Source organism: Tenrec ecaudatus, chromosome 11, assembly GCF_050624435.1.
Source record: "Tenrec ecaudatus isolate mTenEca1 chromosome 11, mTenEca1.hap1, whole genome shotgun sequence".
Lineage (NCBI taxonomy): Eukaryota > Metazoa > Chordata > Mammalia > Afrosoricida > Tenrecidae > Tenrec > Tenrec ecaudatus.
In genome coordinates this window covers 8,578,504-8,595,572 of record NC_134540.1, presented here as the reverse complement: position 1 = coordinate 8,595,572, position 17,069 = coordinate 8,578,504, and the positions used below count along the sequence as shown (strand labels likewise).

The 17,069-nt window shown below is 50.0% G+C and overlaps 1 protein-coding gene across 1 annotated transcript in view; it reads left to right on the top strand.

Annotated features, from left to right (window-relative positions):
• The window catches only part of TNFRSF19 (TNF receptor superfamily member 19), a 71,494-nt gene that overhangs the window by 8,825 nt on the left and 45,600 nt on the right, over positions 1 to 17,069 (top strand). The window contains exon 2 of the mRNA XM_075562823.1: positions 16,300 to 16,401. Within this exon, the coding sequence (XP_075418938.1) occupies positions 16,333 to 16,401 (69 nt within the window). The 5' untranslated portion in view covers positions 16,300 to 16,332. The remainder of the gene's footprint in view (positions 1 to 16,299; positions 16,402 to 17,069) is intronic.

Genomic DNA, 17,069 nt, shown 5'->3' with positions numbered 1-17,069 from the left:
AACGTTTGTGGGAAAATGGATCTTAAAGTTCATGGAATTTTCCCACAAACAGTGTGTACCCTCTTGTCCTTAGAACCTAAAGCCATCGGATTAAGGTCTGGCAGAGACAGCAAGTTACTTCCTGTTACCTTTAGGGAGGTGATGGGGCAGACACATGCCAACCGTTTCTTTGCACTGGTTCATTCAACAATGTGAAACAAGAATTGCCGTAGCTGCTGCTCTCTGTCATATGGCCTCAGCACTGAGCCGCATGTGCCAAGTGCTGCCATGACGGTAACAAGTCCCGGGGAGGCTGCGGAGCTTGCGGTCATTATAGCTGGAACCTTGGGAAAGCCTTGTGAGAGAGCACACAGTGACTTTTGAGCTGGGCCTGAAAATAGGAGCAAGGGCTCGGGTCATAGAGGGAAGGGGCGCTTCAAGGGCAAAGGCAAGGACAAGCTTGTGCACAGGCACCCAGACCAGCGTCACCAGAATATGGGGTGTGGTCTGCAGGGGAGAGAAAAAGTGCTGGCCTGATGGTCCCCCGATGTTAGTCCCAGATATGAAGATGTCACTTTTTATTAGAAGAACGCAGAAAACCAAATGCATTGCCTTGGAGTTGATTCCAACACCTAGTGATAGTGCTGAGCCCTGATGATGTAATGGTTACACGCTGAGCTGCTAGCCTCAAGGTCAGCAGTTCAAAGTCACCAGTTGCTCCACAGATGGGCCTTTGTGCTCCCTTAAAGTTCCAGTCTCAGAAACCCAAAGGGGCATCTGATCTACCCTACCCTGCCTTACAGGGTTGGTTCCCAGGAGTCAAAATCACCGAGATGGCGGTGACTTTGGTTTTGGGTTCTTTTGTTTGTTTGTTTTTTTGTTTTTTTTAACAATTTATTAGGGGCTCATACAATTCTTATCACAGTTCATACATATACATACATCAATTGTATAAAGCACATCTGTACAGTCTTTGCCCTATTCATTTTTTTCTCCTCTTTTCTTTTTTTACATTTTATTAGGGACTCATACAACTCTTATCACCATCCATACATATACATACATCAATTGTATAAAGCACATCCATACATTCCCTGCCCCAATCATTCTCAAGGCATTTGCTCTCCACTTAAGCCCCTCAGGTCCTCTTTTTTTTTCCCCTCCCTCCCCTTTCCCCCCTCCCTCATGTGCCCTTGGTAATTTATACCTCGTTATTTTGTCATATCTTGCCCTATCCGTAGTCTCCCTTCCCCCCTTCTCTGCTGTCCCTCTCCCAGGGAAGAGGTCACATGTGGATCCTTGTAATCAGTTCCCCCTTTCCAACCCACCCACCCTCCACTCTCCCAGCATCGTCCCTCACACCCTTGGTCCTGAAGGTATCATCCACCCTGGATTCCCTGTACCTCCAGCCCTCATATGTACCAGTGTACAGCCTCTGTCCTATCCAGGCCTGCAAGGTAGAATTCGGATCATGGTAGTTGGGGGGAGGAAGCATCCAGGATCTGGGGGAAAGCTGTGTTCTTCATCGGTACTACCTCGCACCCTAATTAACCCATCTCCTCTCCTAAACGCCTCTATGAGGGGATCTCCAGTGGTCGACACTTGGGCCTTGGGTCTCCACTCTGCACTTCCCCCTTCATTTAATATGGTATATATATATATATACATATACATATACACATATGGGTTCTTACCCTCCTTTTGAAAGTTGTTGGATTAGCCAGCCTCATCTTTCTCCGGAGGAGGCACTGCTTTTTTGGATTTGAAGAGCCAGCCTTGTGCACAGCAGCCCAACCTGTGACCCAAGAGTCCACATCATCAGAACCCAACCCAAACCCACTGCCCCAGCAGAGTAGGACAGCTCCTTAGGGTTTCTGAGACTGTGCCTCTCTCTGGAAGCCTGCAGCCTCATCTTCCTCCCAAAGAGGAGTTGGTGGGCTCGAACTCCAAGTTAGCAGGCAGATCAGATGCATTACCCACTATGTCACCAGGGCTCCTGATCAGGAGAGGCCTCCACTGTTAAAGTGTTTTAACTGACCAGGGAGGGAAGCCATGTATGTGTGGGGGTGGGGTGGGGGTGGAGGGAGGAGGGCAGGGGGACTGGGCAGAGCAGCGAGGAGGCAAGGATTTGGACCTGAGACTAGTGTGTGGGTGGGGAGGCAGGCCCGGGGCTGGAAGAGAGAGCCAAGTCCGAAGGGTGAATGCAGGAGACTTTTCCAAGGAAAAGTGCAACAAAGATTCCCTGAGTACCTAGGACCTAGACTCCGGGGTATTAGAGGAATAAGACATGCCTTTAAGAAACTGAAGTCTGGTTGGAAAGCAAACTGAAATCGTGTGATAATGAGCATGGTTGTGAGGAACAGAGCGAGGTAGGATTGCCAGGTTGCCAGGTTGACAGGTAGGACAGAGGGACAAAGGAGAGGGTCAAAGTCACTTCCAGCGATTTCCAGCTCAGAAGAACCTGAATTCCCATAGTGCAGAGACTCCGGAGCAGGCTCCTGTGGTTAGTTTACCCACAGCCCTGAAGCATGGTGACCCTGGACAGGGTTTCTGAGACTGTTAATCCTATGGAAGCAGACAGCCTCCGCTTTCTCCTACAGAGCAGCCGGTGGGTTCGAACCACTGAGGTTAGCAGTCCAGTGCTTACCTGGCATTGCCACTGAAATGAAGGCAAATGGATGGGGCAGATTTGGGCTTGGAAGATCGGACTTGGAGTTCTGACCAGGGCAAGCTGACTCTGAGCTTCAGTGTCCTTATCTGCAAAAGGCAGGCATACCTGCCCCCAGGTTCAAATAAGCTAATGTACGTTATTTGCAAATTAGGCTGAGGTGTGACACAGGAGGGATAGTATCTTTAATGTGTTCTTCAAGATACAGCTTGATCCTTAAATAAAGAAAGGGGTGAGGGCACAGTGAACACATGCATTGAACTTTCAACTCTTCCCCAAATGTAACAACTCGTAGCCAGCTGTGGAGCAGAAGAAAGCCTTTAGCATATGATGCCCATGAGCATAGTATGTCCATGCTGTGTCCACATAAAAGCGCATTTTCAATGCAAGAACGGTCCCATTATTCATGACGGTCCTGGACCATCCTGGGCCGTCCTGGATGGACATTGGATTCATCTGGAACTGGTGGACCACCCCAGCTGCTGACCTTGATCTGAGGCACTTCTCAAGCCATCCAATTTTTTCTTGTAATGTCTTGGGAGCACGTTTAAGCATCAGTAGTCCCCCTTTCTATGCCCCCCACAGTGTGATTCAAGGTTTCTGTATGGTTATTCCTGCTGTTAGGTGCCAATCGGTTCTGACTCATAGCACCATTCTGCACAACAGGACCAACCACAGCCTGGGCCTGCACCATCCTCACAACTGTCCCTGTGCTTGAGCCCATTGCTGCAGCCACGGTGTCGATCCACCGCATGGGGGGCCTTCCTCTTTATCGCTGCCCCTCTGCTTTGCCAAGCATGATGTCCTTCTCCAGGGACTGGTCCCTCCTGCCAACGATGTCCAAAGGATGTAAGACCAAGGCTTGCCATCCTGGCCTCTAAGGAGCACGCAGGCCACACTTCTTCCAGCGTAGATCAGTTTGTCCTGTGAGCAGTCCATGGTACTTTCAAGCTTCCTCTCCGGCACCACTATGTGATTGCGCATCTTCTTCTGTGGTCTTCCTTGTGCGTTGTCTGACTTGCGCATGCACATGAGGCGATGGACAGCGCTGTAGCTCGGGTGGGGCGCATCTACGATGCTGCGTGACAATGTACGTGTGATGTTGCCCCAAACAAGAACCATCCAGGAGAAGTGTATGAGATCGCTTTGTTCTGCTCTGCATCTCTGCCTGGAGAAAGAATCTACTCACGCGGAGCTGAGTAGCATCAAAACTAGCATTCAAAACAAAGGGCGTACAAGTGGAACCACGCGGTTCACACCAAGGTTGTTCATGGTCAACCTGTATGGCATTGCTCATAGTAGGGACTCGCAACCTGCGATATGGAAAAGTCATCACATCAACTCATTCATGCAACACATACTAATGGGGGGGGGTGTCTCCTGTGACTCTGAAGAGGGTATTGGTGGGTCAGTGGTAGAATGCTCACCTTGCACGTGGCAGACTTGTGTTGGATTCCTGGCTCAGTTCACCTCACGTGCCGCCACTGCCCGCCTGTCCGTGGAAACTTGCGTGTGGCTGTGATCGTGAGCCAGTTTCAGTGGCGTTTCTAGACTAAGACAGACTAGGAGAAAGGCTGGAGGGCCACTTTGAACATCCATCCAGGGGAACCCTATGGATCACAATGGCCCGTCTATCTCCAACTAATCACAGAGATGGCAAACCTGGACAGCATTGCTCTAGTGAGGCGGGTTGCCCAGAACACCCCCCTCCCGGGAGAGTGGGGGCTGACACCACAGCTATGAACCTTCAACAACAACAACAGAACCCACACTGGCAGGGCTGACACCACCATAGCTGTGAACCTCAAAAACAAACACACACAAATCCAACCAAAACCACTGCCACACAAATCCAACCAAACCCACTGCCAGAGAGTTGGGTCCAACGCTTTGAAACAGGACAGGACGCAGGGTTTCTAACACCATAACAGTTTTCTGGGAGCGCAGCCTTAGCTTTGTCATTTCAGAAACGCTGTGTGGGATCACCGTGAGTCAGGCGGGGACAGCAAAAAATGAGGAAGGCCCTCAATGAGATGGATTGACACATTGGTGGCAACCGAGGATCCAAAACAAGAACAATTGTGGGGATGGAACAGGACCAGGTGGTGTTTCCGTCTGTTGTCCAGGGGTCGGCTGCTAGGGGTGGGAGCTGACCTTTGAGGCACCTAAGGACCGTGAGTCCCGTGGGGATGCACAAAGGGCTGTGGGGCTGGTGGTTTTATCTCTGGGTTTCTCTTCTGCAGAAGCGCGTTGGGGGGCGAGGGGGCGGACGACCCTGCAAAGGGGGAAGATGCCAGGAAGACACTCCTGGATGGGCTAGGAGGTTGCCGCCTTCTCAGATGGAATTTCTTCTTAAAGCGGCCAAGCTCTGGGTCTTGGGGTCGCTGGAGGAGGGCGGGAGGGACAGATTGGTTCCCTTCTGCAGCCGCGGGCCAGGGGGCGCAAGGAGTTGGAGGGAGCCCGGCCGGAGGGGACCCAGGAGAAAGGGGCGTCTCCCGGAGCTCATGCAAGGCGGGGTGGGGCGGGGCGGGGGACCCAGTGGCACTAGGCTCCTGGCGGGGGCGGGGCCGGACCCCGGGGTGGCGGCGGTTGCCGGGCTACCGAGCGCGCGGCCGGGCGGGCGGGAGAGCGGCTCCGGGCGCTGTCTGGAGAGGACCCGCATCCAGCTGCGCCCGGCACCCCGTGCCCCGCCACCTCCGCGCACCCCAGCCTCGGGCCGCGAGCCGCACCACCTGCAGGCCGGGTCTTTGCGCGCCGCCCGTGAAGCCAGTCGCCTGGGTGACAGGGAGAGAAGGTAGGTGACCAGCGCGGAGTCGCAGGGTGTCCGACGGAGGTCCCCATTCTAGGGACGCCCCAGTGGGAGGCGAGGCAGCTGCCTGGTGCGTAGGCGAGGGGAGGGGAGGGGGCGCAGACCGGGGCTGCTCCAGTTAGGGGAGGGGAGTGGGCAGCGGTGCAGGGGGGTGGGCCACCCTCCTAGGGGACACAGCCCTGGGGGACATGGAGGGCACAGGAGGTGTGGGGATGCCCCCGCTTTAGCCAAGTAGCAGAGAGCGCCAGAGAGAGGGTGAGCGCCCGGACCCGTGAGCCAGGGCTTGGCACGCAGAAATGGACAAATCTAGGGCAGAAGTACACAAAGAAGCCGAAGCGTTATTTGCTGCACCGGGGCTGGAGGCGCCGGCAGCCGGTCTCTGCGGGCCCGCCCTCGGGGCCAGCTGCCCAGGGGCCGTCTTTCGGTGGGAAAGGAAAGTTTCCTAAATGTCAGCCGGGTTTATGCGTGCAGGAACGAGCCAGGCGTGTGATGGGTTTGGACTGTGTCCTTTGGAGAGAGGGGATCAGCCCCCTAAAGGCCTTTTCTTCTTCTTTCATTTTCTGATGTCCCTTCACGGAATAGAAATGCAGGAAAATCGACTCTTGGAGAGCAACAGAGTTCTCTTGATCTCTTTTGTGTGGGCCTATGTCAAGATCCGGGGTTCTTTTTGGTTTGTTGTTTTTTGCTGTTGCTTCACATGTCTATAAAGGATTCAATTTGCAAATAAATAAAACCCTGGACACTGCCCGGTAGCTCTTTAATTAAAAACAGTTTTAAGCCAAAAAACATGGGAAGAAGGTGCAGCTTGTCTGCTAGTTTTTCTGCACTGGGAAACCATTTCTTCCTGTAAACAGGAAGCAGTTATTGTTAAACAAAGGCAAACCGCCGACTCAGTTTTGATGTTGCTTATTTCATGATCAGATACTTCTATGCACAGGGAGGGGGCGTGGAGGCAGTGTTTGCTTGGATTCTGGATTGGGGATTTAGTCTGTCGTCTGTTGGACAGTTGACCGGGGTGTTGTTTAGCCCCACGCTGTTTTCATAAAGTTTTGAAATCCATATTCGCTTTCAAGTACTGCTTATTCGCCAACTCGAAGAGAATGTAGCTAAAGGGGTGAGTATGCCAAGAAGGGAGCCCACTTGTACATTCTTTTTTTCTTTTCCTTTTGCAGAGAGCATTTAGCAGCTTCTGGTACACCGCGGAGCGCGGGCATTTAGTTCCATCCTGACAGCGCTGCCTTGGTGTCAGTGCACTGAGAGTTCTTGTGGGCGACACAAGTCCCCTCTTTTTAGCCATGGCCAAGACTTGAGGAAGGCCACCTGATGAGCACAGGCTGTGGGACCTTCGTGATTTTTCTTTTCCTTATAAATGTTCCCGATGGGGAGCCTGCTGGCATATCCTGGAACAAATGGGTCTGTTCCTTGTTCCTCTGAGTGCAGCAGGCCCTGGGGTCAGAGTTTAGTGGGGTCTGGAGTTTGAAGGGAAGGGTGCAGGCAGACTGTTTGAAAAGGAGGCAATGCAAAACGCCACTCTGGTCCTCAAACATGCCCAGGGCAGGGCTTGATCTCCATTCAGAAGGGGTTCCTCCTCCAGCTGTCCCTTGTGGTTTTCCTAGACTGTTACTCTGTACAAGGGTAGAAAGCCCTGTTTTTCTCCCTGGGAGCAGCTGGTGGGTTTGAACTGCCGACCTTACAGTTAGCAGTCCACCTTAAATAAATATACACCTGAAGGGATAAGCTGACAGCTGCCTAGGAGATAAGAGCGTCCGGGAGGAGGTAAACAGTTAAGTGTAATTTGCCTTATGGTATGGTGCTTAGTTATGAAATGACAGGCTTTTTAAAGGAACCCTGTGGGCTGGAGAGGAAAGAATGTCAAATGGGATGAAGAGTATCTTTTCACGATTTGCTGGTGGAGCAGTGAGTCCGTCGTATTTGAGCTAAGATATTTGCGCTCTGAAGTTGGATGTTTAATTAGGGTTGCCTTATCTCCTTGCCCACACATCCCATAATACACACCTTTGAAGCAGAACATGTTCAGCCAGGGATTTTATTTTTAAAGCACCGTCGCTCATTTAAAATACTAGAAGGAACATGTATGGTTGAAGACCGGCTGCTCACCGAACCGCTCTTTCTGCTTGCTGCGGTGATCGGAGGACATTCATTCCCTAAGAGGACGTTGCAGCTATGGAGAAAGGACAGATTGGTCTGGGCGGCTGTCCAGACTTCCTGCCAACTGGAATTTCAGACAGCTGTGTTCTAGAGATGTCATTTTTTTAAGCGACATTGGCCTGCCATTAAAGGCCTCCTCAGCCCTGGTGGTGTTGTGGGCACACATTAGACTGTGACCCACGGGCTCCCCAGTAGAAAGACGGGCTTTTTACATCCATGGGAGAAAGAAATGGAGCGTTCTTCTCCTGCAAAGAGTTTCCGTCTCAGAAACTCGCAGGGACAGTTTTACCCTGTCTTACAGAGTCGCTGTGAGTCACAGTCTACTTGATGGCAGTGAGGTCGGTTTTTAGATTTTCTACTCCCGTAAAGAGTGAGTCTCGGAAATGCGCAGGGGCAGTTCTACCCTCTGCTATAGGGTCACTGTGAGTTGGCATTGGCTTGATGGCAATGAGTTTGGTTTTCGTCACTGATGTCATCCTCATTCTTTTTCTGTTTGGGGGTTAGAGAAACATTTATGAGTTAAAGAACCTTAGTTAGCGTATGCTGGCTTGGAAGCCCATAGATGTGTAATGAATGGTTTTCCTCTTGATCGTTTTTCTAAGTTTTGGACTGCTAACCACAGAGTCGGCAGTTCAAACCCACCAGGGAAAGATGAGGCTGGCTGTTCCCGTGAAGGTCTGCAGCCTCGGAAGCTCTACACCGGGCCACTGAGAACTGGCAAGGACTTGATGGCAGTTGGTGGCATCTCATGATTGTTTACACAGACGTTGCATTGCTTTTGAACTCAGCTCACTGCCATTGAGTTGACTTGGGACAGCAAGCCTATAGGACAGAGTGGACCTGCCCTTGTGGGTTTCTGAGGCTGTAAATCGCTATGGGAGTGGAAAGCCTCAATTTTGTCCGAGGAGCAGGCAGGTGTTTCGAACTACTCAACTTGGGTGATTCAGCCGCCCATTGTATAACCCTCTACAACCACACGGCTCCCTCAGTGATAATAGACATGCTTCTCGTGTGCCCAACGCGTGTTGCTCTAACATCACGCATGGCAGTGGTTTTCCTCCAGCAAAGAGGAGAGCATTCACAACTTCCGAGGCAGAAAAAGTAGTAAACGCTCATCAAGTTGAAGTCTCCTTCACTTTCTTTTTAATTAACTCGAGGAGCCTGACACGGGCCCTTCGTGTTTTCAGACGTCGAGGGGGAAAGAAGATACTGCATGTGGCAGTCCGCCTTGTGGAGCTTTTGAGGAGAAAACCGAAAAGTCACGATTCGAGAGAGAGAAGGGGTCCTCAGTCCCTCGCCAAGAGTAACACATGGCTTCTTATTCCAGCACAGCGCTGCGTAACGCTTCCGTGCCCAGCGTGGCCAGCTCTGCTGTGTCAGGATAATGCAGGATGGGATGGGGGTTATAGTTCTGTATGGAATATCTACCACTGTTCTGGGCGTCTCAGGAGCCCTGGTGGCGTAGCGAGTTATGGGTTGGGCTGCTAGCTCATCAAGCAAATCAGTCTCGGCAGAAGGACAGCCAGACGGTTCCTTAGAGGCAAGGATGGCCAGACGGGGTCTCAGGTACTCTGGACATGTTGTCAGGAGAGACCATTCCCTGGGGAAAGCCCTCATGCTGGGTGAAGTAGCGAGGCAGCGCTGAAGAGGAAGACCTTGTCTGCATCACTGGGCTCAAAGACAAGCAAGCTGGTGAGGATGACAGAGGGCGGGGTGGTGTGGCGCCCTGCTGGGCATCGTGTCACTATGATTTGGAACTCGGTGGATGGCACCTAACAGCAACACAACGTGACAGTCTCAGAAACTCACATGGGCAGTTGCACAGGATCCATGAGTTGACATCGACTCGATGGCAACAAGATCTAGTCAAGTCCGACTCACTGGGTCATAGAGACCCAATAGGACCCAGCAGAATTGCTGCCCCTGTGGGTTTCTGGGGCTGTCTTGTCTTCATAGCAGCAGGCAGCCTCGTCTGTCTCTTGTGGAGAGGCTGGTGGTTTTGAACTGCTGACCTTCCGGTTAGCAGCCTAGCAGACAACGACACCGCCAGCAGTACATCTAAATGTCTGAATGAATGTTTCATCTTCTCAGGAAGTGGAAAGGAGCACTGATGGTGTGGTGGGGTAAGCGTTGGGCTGCTAGCCACAAGGTCAGTGGTTCAAGCCCACACCAGTCGCTCTGTGGGAGGAAGCTGAAGCTCTTTGCTCCTGTATTGATTGACCATCCCAGAAGCCCTAAGGAGCCTTTCTGCTCTTGACTATAGTGTTGCCGTGAATCAGAATTGACTCACCGGCAGTGGCTTTGGTTTGGGGTTGGCATGTGGACATGGCACTGCTTTAAAGCCATGTCTGAGTCTGTTCCAGCATGAAGATGTAAAAGGCTGTGTTTATAGCCCTGGCTCTCTTCCAAGGCTGGTTTTATACATTGTAAGCCTGTCATTTACTTTATCGTTTACTTTGTGAAGACGTTTTCTTCGGGTTACTACAGATCGGGAAGACGTATGGACTGAATGTCACATCATTACACGATGTTAGTAGGGTTTTACTAGACAGAAACTGTGACCCTACTGGAAAGTGCAGTGGACTGCCAGAGGATAACCAAATCTGGCTTGGAACAAGACCGGCCAGAATGCCTCTTAGAGGGAAAGATGGCAAGACTTGGTCTTACGTTCTTTGGACATGTCGGGAGAAACCTGCCCCGGAGAAGGCCGTCATACTTGGTCAAGTGGAGGGGCAGTGAACAAAAGGCAGACCGTCAGCAAGATGGACTGACGCAGAGGCTGCAACAAGTGGGCACAAACCTAACAGCAAATGTGAGGAGGGCACAGGACCTGGCAGTGTTTCTTTCTGTGGTGCGAAGGGGCACTTTGGGGCGGAGCTGACTCCGCGGCATCTGACGACAACAACAAATTGTGGGCTCCTCTGTGGGCTACCTTTGTCATTTCTTCTGCCACTTTTCAGTCACCTGACAAGCGATGCATAAAAGCTGGCAGAAAGCTTCCCTGAAACCAGTCTGCTGTGTGTGACTCTGCTGGAATCTGAAATACTGAGGACATCGTTTCCAGCAACAAACCATCACATTACAACAAACAGACAGATGATGGGGGTCATAACTTAGGGGGAAGGGACTTGTTCAAGTTCACCGCTAATAAGTGTTATCGGTAGTAGCACCCCAATGATGGCATCAACAGCATTCATCATTTAACCTGGTATTACCATCGAGACAGGGCTTCAGACCAGTTCAAGCCAGTTCAGTTGCAATGGATGACCTGAATCTAGAACAGACCTCCAATTTTTTTAAATTAACTGATCCATAGTGATGACCAAGGACCAGGGAAAGTTACAGGTTGGAGCCATGGATCGAGAGACTTGGGAGATTGGATTATTGACAGATCTGTGTAGAGCCGCACACACATTCAAAGTCGTGGCCACCATCTCTGAGCAGGGCCCTGCTGTGTTTGCCTCTGCTCGTGGTCTGATTGGCAAGTGATGTGGTTACTATGCAACACATGGGGAAAGAGGAAAACTAGACCCAAACTATGAGAAGCTGATTGCCACACGCAAACCATCTTCTTTGAGGACTATTCACTCAACTGGAATTATTTCCCAGCCTCTTGGTATTAAAGGGGGGTGGGGGGAGTTAAGAGAAAGAGAGGTGACATTCCCATATTCCTGTGACACATGGAGACCTCAAGCATCCAGTGGAGAATGTCTTATGAAAAGGAACTGCTCTAGTTTGCAGTCAAAAGTTTGCTCAACTTTAATTTTTTAGTCAGAATTTTGTAAGCGGACACAATTGAGACGTCTGTGGTTTCGGCTATTTGGGGTTTTGTTGCTATAAATGTGCTACCCTCTTCAGTTAGGGCATGGGTGAGCTTAATTGTTTCCTTGCAGATGGATGTGATGTGATCCACAGCTGAAGGCGTCATCTTCAACACTTCCAATGTCCTCTTGTCCTCTCTTTAAGGGAGTGACCCATTTGTAAACTCCTGCTTTCTTTGGGGGCAGTACCCCTGTCAACTTCTCTTAAAGCATCCTTGATTTCACCATTTTCCTAACCAAATTTTGATATTTGTTCTCCCTTCAATTTCAGTAGATTTCATGTTACTCAGATTTGGGCTCTTTTCCAACTCATGTCTATCCTCTTCAGACATGTTGTAACAAGTTTGTACAAGTCTTGTTGGGGTGCAAAAGAAGCGTTGCCGTACAAAACATACCTTTTTCACAATATGAATTTCCCATGAACTTTTTGATCAAAGTCATGGTATCATGACTTTAATAAGTGCGATATGCATGGCTGTGATTGTCTTTAAATATATGTTTACTAGAGCGTGGGTGCCAGTTGGCTTCCCTCCATAGCAGTTACTATACTTGACCCCTACAGAAGAGCCTTCTTTCTTGAGTATTGATCCATTATGAGATCTGCTGGCTATCCTTCCCCCCCACCCCGTGTATTTTATGTAAATGATTTGGTAAAGCCAATTGCGATTGGAAGGACTCCAAATCATGACAGCCCCGTGTGACAGCCCCATGTCAGAACCGTGCTCCAAAGGAATTTTCTCATGGCTGGTTTTCTAGAAGCAGATCAACAGGCTTGTCTTTTGAAATGCCTTTGGGTGGACTCGAGCTTACAACCTTGTAACCAGCAACCAACAGTGCTTATCAACGGCACCATTCAGGCTCCCCTTTTCCTCCACAAGGAGTCCTGATGGTGCTGTGGGATGCTTTGGGCTGCTAACTGCAAGGTCAGTGGTTTGAAGCCACCAGCTGCTCAGAGAGAGATGAGGCTCCTCCTGTTACAGCCTCACAAACCCACAGGGGCATCTCTACACTGTCCTGTAGGATTGCTATGAGACAGAATTGACTCAATGGAAGTGAGTTTAGAGTTTGTTTCATTGACTTTAAATGAAACTCACTAGCATCAGGTTGATCCCAACTCATAGCAACCCTATAGGACAGGGTAGATCTGCTCCTATGGTAACGCTTTACGGGAGTAAGAGTCGACTGGTGGTTTCAAACTGCCGACCTTGTAGATCGCAGCCCACTCGTAACCACTTGGGCACCAGGGGTCTGTAGCTAGATGATGCATAGGTGTTTTAACTTTTCAAAATTAGCTAGTGTTATAATTTTGTCATCTTCTGACTTTGCTTCTCTTAAATGCAGGTTAAGAAGGAAGGAATCTGAAACATTCCTTTCAAGGAGTGTGATTTGTATCTTCCTCCCCCACCCCACCCCACCGGCTCTCCACATGCAGCGTTTGTATGGCCCAGTAATTTCAGGATGATTTTGAGATATGCAGGGGGGGGGGGGTGGTGGCCAAAGCAGAGACCAAGAAGCTAGAAATGCTTATAAACACTTTCATTTATTTGTTTTTTTCAAGAAGCTGTTTGAATTCTCCCAGGCGGGCATTCATTGGACAGACATACGCTGGTTCGCTGTTGCTCTCACTGTGCAGCTCCGGCCTCTGCTCCGGTTTTAGGCAGCATGGCAACATATGTACAAGTGTGCGTGATACACGTGATGTATGGAGTGTTATAAGAGCTGTAAGAGCCCCCAGTAAAGTGACTTCTATGGAGTCAACAAAAGAGTCCACTTTACAGGGACACTGGGCGCTTGTTTCCTGTCTGACTGATGGGGATGGTAGGGGGGTTGTGAACTTTTTCTAAAGCCAGCGTCATCATAAATCACCAGTCAGCAAAAACCACCTGGCTGGAGGGTAGACAGGTGTTAGCCTAGAATCAGCGGTTCTCAACCTTTGGGTTTCGACCCCTTTGGGTGTCAAACGACCCTTTCACAGGGTCGCCGGATTCCTAACAGTAGCAAAATGACAGGGATGACGTAGCTACGAAGATCATTTTATGGTTGGGGTGGGTCACCACGAGGGACTGTCTGAAAGGATGGCAACCTGAGGAAGGTTGAGAACCACTGGCCTAGATGAAGGAGATAGTGTTCTACAAAAGAGAAATCGCAGGGGGCCAGGGAAAGTTGTAGGGAGCTCTAATAAGTAGTTAAAGTTGCTGAATACAAAACCGGTGATCAGAAGGTAAGCCCAGACCTAAGCCTCATCTTCGTCCTGAGGTGTGGCTGGTGGTTTCCAACCATTGCCCTCACAGTGAGCAGCCCAACCCAGAACCACTACCCGACCAGGGCTCCGTTAGCTCACACTAAAAAGTTAAAAATAAATAAAGACAACCGGAATCTGTGTGGACGTTTAGCTGACAGCTGGGGAAAGTCCAGCGGCTTGCTTTCAACGTTGATGGGAGGATCAGATCCGGGCTTCCGTCAGGGAAAAGGATGTTCAGAGGGTTTTGTTTGGTTTCAAAACATTTTCTTGTCATCTGGGTGAAAGTGAACGGAACACATTCGCTTCCCTTCCACATGTGGTAGCCAGGCGTGCGTTCGCGCTGCGCTCCAGGTGGGAGCACTCTTCTCTTGCTCCCACCCTCCCATTCCCATTCCCATCCGCCCTTCTCTGCGGCCCCTTCCTGCCATCTGGGATGTTAGGAGGCCTTTCTGCTCCTAGGTCATTGGCAGGGTGCTGGATGCGGGCAGATTCATAAATGTCTGAAAGTTAGCCATTTGAAAAGAGATGAAGGTGCAAGACCCCCTCAAGCACCCTCTTGATGACCACCCTCCCCCACCCCACCCCCCAAAAACCCACTCACCAGCTACGAGTTGATGCCGACTCAAAGTTGAGCCTATATAGGACAGGGTAAAGCTGCCCCTGTGGGTTTCCGAGACAGGAACTCTGTACATGGGCATAGAAAGTTTTGCCTTTGTCCCAGGGAGCAGCTGGTGACTGTGAACTGCTGACCTTGTTACTTAGCCCAGTGAGTAACCATTCTGCCACCAGAGCTCCCCTGGATGTCGGGGTTGTTTTGGAGGGGATGCGTGACAATAGGAGGGGGCTTCGAAAAGTTGGGTGGGAGGGGAAGGGGGTAGCAACAGCAAGGTAAGGAGAGAGGGTGGGTGGGCAAAGAAAGAAAAAGAAGAATCGAATACAGGAGTGGACTGGGATCTTGTCGCTGTTTTTGAGGTGATGGGCTACGCAGCCACTTACTGTGTGCTTTTCTTTGATTGTGTTATATTCCACAAGTAAGAGTGGGAAATAGTAAAAACGAATACAATGTTTAAAGTGAGAGAGAAGCGTCACAGCTTTAAAATCCCCTTCAGATTCCTCACAGGTCTGAACCCTGGTCTGAAGGGCTGCAAAGGAGGAAGGGGATTGAAACAGACTGAAACGCTTTCGTGACTCACAAGCTACTTTCCAACACCGCCCGCCCCCTCCAAAGCATTTCTGGGGGGAAATGGAATTAAAAAGATGGTGGAGTCTTACCACTAACTCGTTGATACCCCAACACATATAGAAAAATGGGGATCCTGAGGAGCCCAGGGGTGTTGTGGTTATATGTTGGGCTGCAATCCTCATGGTCGGCAGTTCAAAACCACCAGCAACTCCGTGGGAGAAAGACTGGGCTTTCTACTCCCGTAAACACTTACATTCTCAGAAACCCACTGGGGGTCGCTATGAGTCAGCATTGACTCCATGGCCGTGAGTTGGAGTGAGCCCAGCTGGGCTTGAATCCTTACTCTGCCTGTACCTGGAATGGGACCGTGGGCAAGTTACTGAACCTCTCTCTGAGCCTCAGTTTCTCCATCCCTAAAGTGGAGATGACACTAGCCCTCCCTTGCAGGGCATCTATGAGGATAGACATGTTCCTATGCAAACAACGGTACCTAGCATGCAGTGATCAAGGAGCAATTGTTTGATCGTGGTATTAGCCTGTTGGCATGGCAGGAACCCACAGGAGTGCTGGTTTGCGTTGTTCCTGGACCACTCTCCTGGGTGAGTGAGATGGGACGCAGCAGAGAATCGGGTAGAAAATTTAAAAAGAAAGAAAAAAGCATGCCTAGCCTTGGCCTGTAGAGCTGGTGGTAGTGAACAACGGATCCTGTAGGCAATGTTTCAATTCTCATAACTTGCATTTTATAAGAATTAATCGTGATGTGTTGCTTGTATCTTATTAACAGTTGGTTCTTTTTAAAGCAAACCTTACTTATTTTCTAGCATATAGAGTACATGATCTACAGCATTTGAAGTAGCCCTGGTGGCAGGAGGGTTAAGTACAAGGCTGCTAACCAGAAGGTTGGCAGTTCGAGCCCATCCATTGACTCTGGGGAGAGAGTCCTGGCATTCTGCTCCCTTAAAAAAAGAGAGAGGTTCTTAGAGCTTATTATACATTAGTAATGTAATATGTATGAATGAAAACAGCTAAGGCTTTAATTTCATCTTTTATGTGGATAATTATATATTCCTGTATATCTGAACACTTGCTCTAGATGGAACTCTTTGTAATCACGGTTACTCATTGTGGTGTGCTTACAAAGTTTGCAACCAATTTCCTACTTATGGGCAGCAGCCCGGATGTTCAGATGTAATCCCCTTTGGCAATATTCTCTTCCAATGTCAAGTGCAGGTTCATCCTAATAAACCCGTTAAGGTGCCTTCAGAAGGAAACACAAAAAAACGTAAGGGGCCGTTCTGCTCTGCCACACAGGGTCGCTGTGAGTCCCAAGGACACCCAACAATAGCAAGCAACTTTATATCGCAAGAACGGTGTGTCGTCCGTCCCTCCTCGTGCTAAGAGTGTCCTCTTCCTTCCTGTCTCCCTTAGAACGCCTCGACAGCAGGACGTCGCACCAGAGCCATGGCTCTGCAAGCGCTGCTGGAACAAGAAAAAGCATTTCTCACTGTCTGCGTCCTACTGGCCACGTGGGTAAGCAAGCGCCTCTTTCCCCCCATAAGTCAACTATTGGTGCTCAGGCTTCCTGCCTGTAACAATTGCTGAGCACGTCTGATTTAAATTTCGATCAAGTTGTGAATGCGTACATTGCTTGTAGCCTGAGAATGATTTTATGTTGGACTTGAGAGTTAGAGCTCACACAATACATGCTAGACCCCCAACAGGATGTCCCTGGATGGTGTCGATCGGTAAGCCCTGGGCTACCAACTGACAGGCTGGCAGTTCAGAACTCCCCAGAGGTAAGGCAAGTCTAGCAATCTCTACGTAAGGCAGGCCTAGCAGTCTCCTGAAAGACGAGTCGTGAAAACCCCAGAGTTCTAATTGACCCCATGGCAGCCAACAACTTAAGATCCCAACTCTTGATTCTGAGCCCATGACTTAGGCAGCCGTTGGAGAATTTAGAATACATTTTAAAAGAGATATTGTTTCTCTCTGTATTTATAGCCTGCATAGTCCCCCAAGTGGAGCCCTGGTGGCAGAGTGTTTACATGTTGGGCTGACAGTTTCCAGGTCATTAGTACGAAAGCAGCAGCCCCTCTGAGGGAGACAGAAGGCACTTTCTACTCCCATAAAGAATGACAGTTTCGGGAGCTCGCAGGGGCAGTTGCACCATGTCCTGTAGGGTGGCTGTGAGTCAGCAT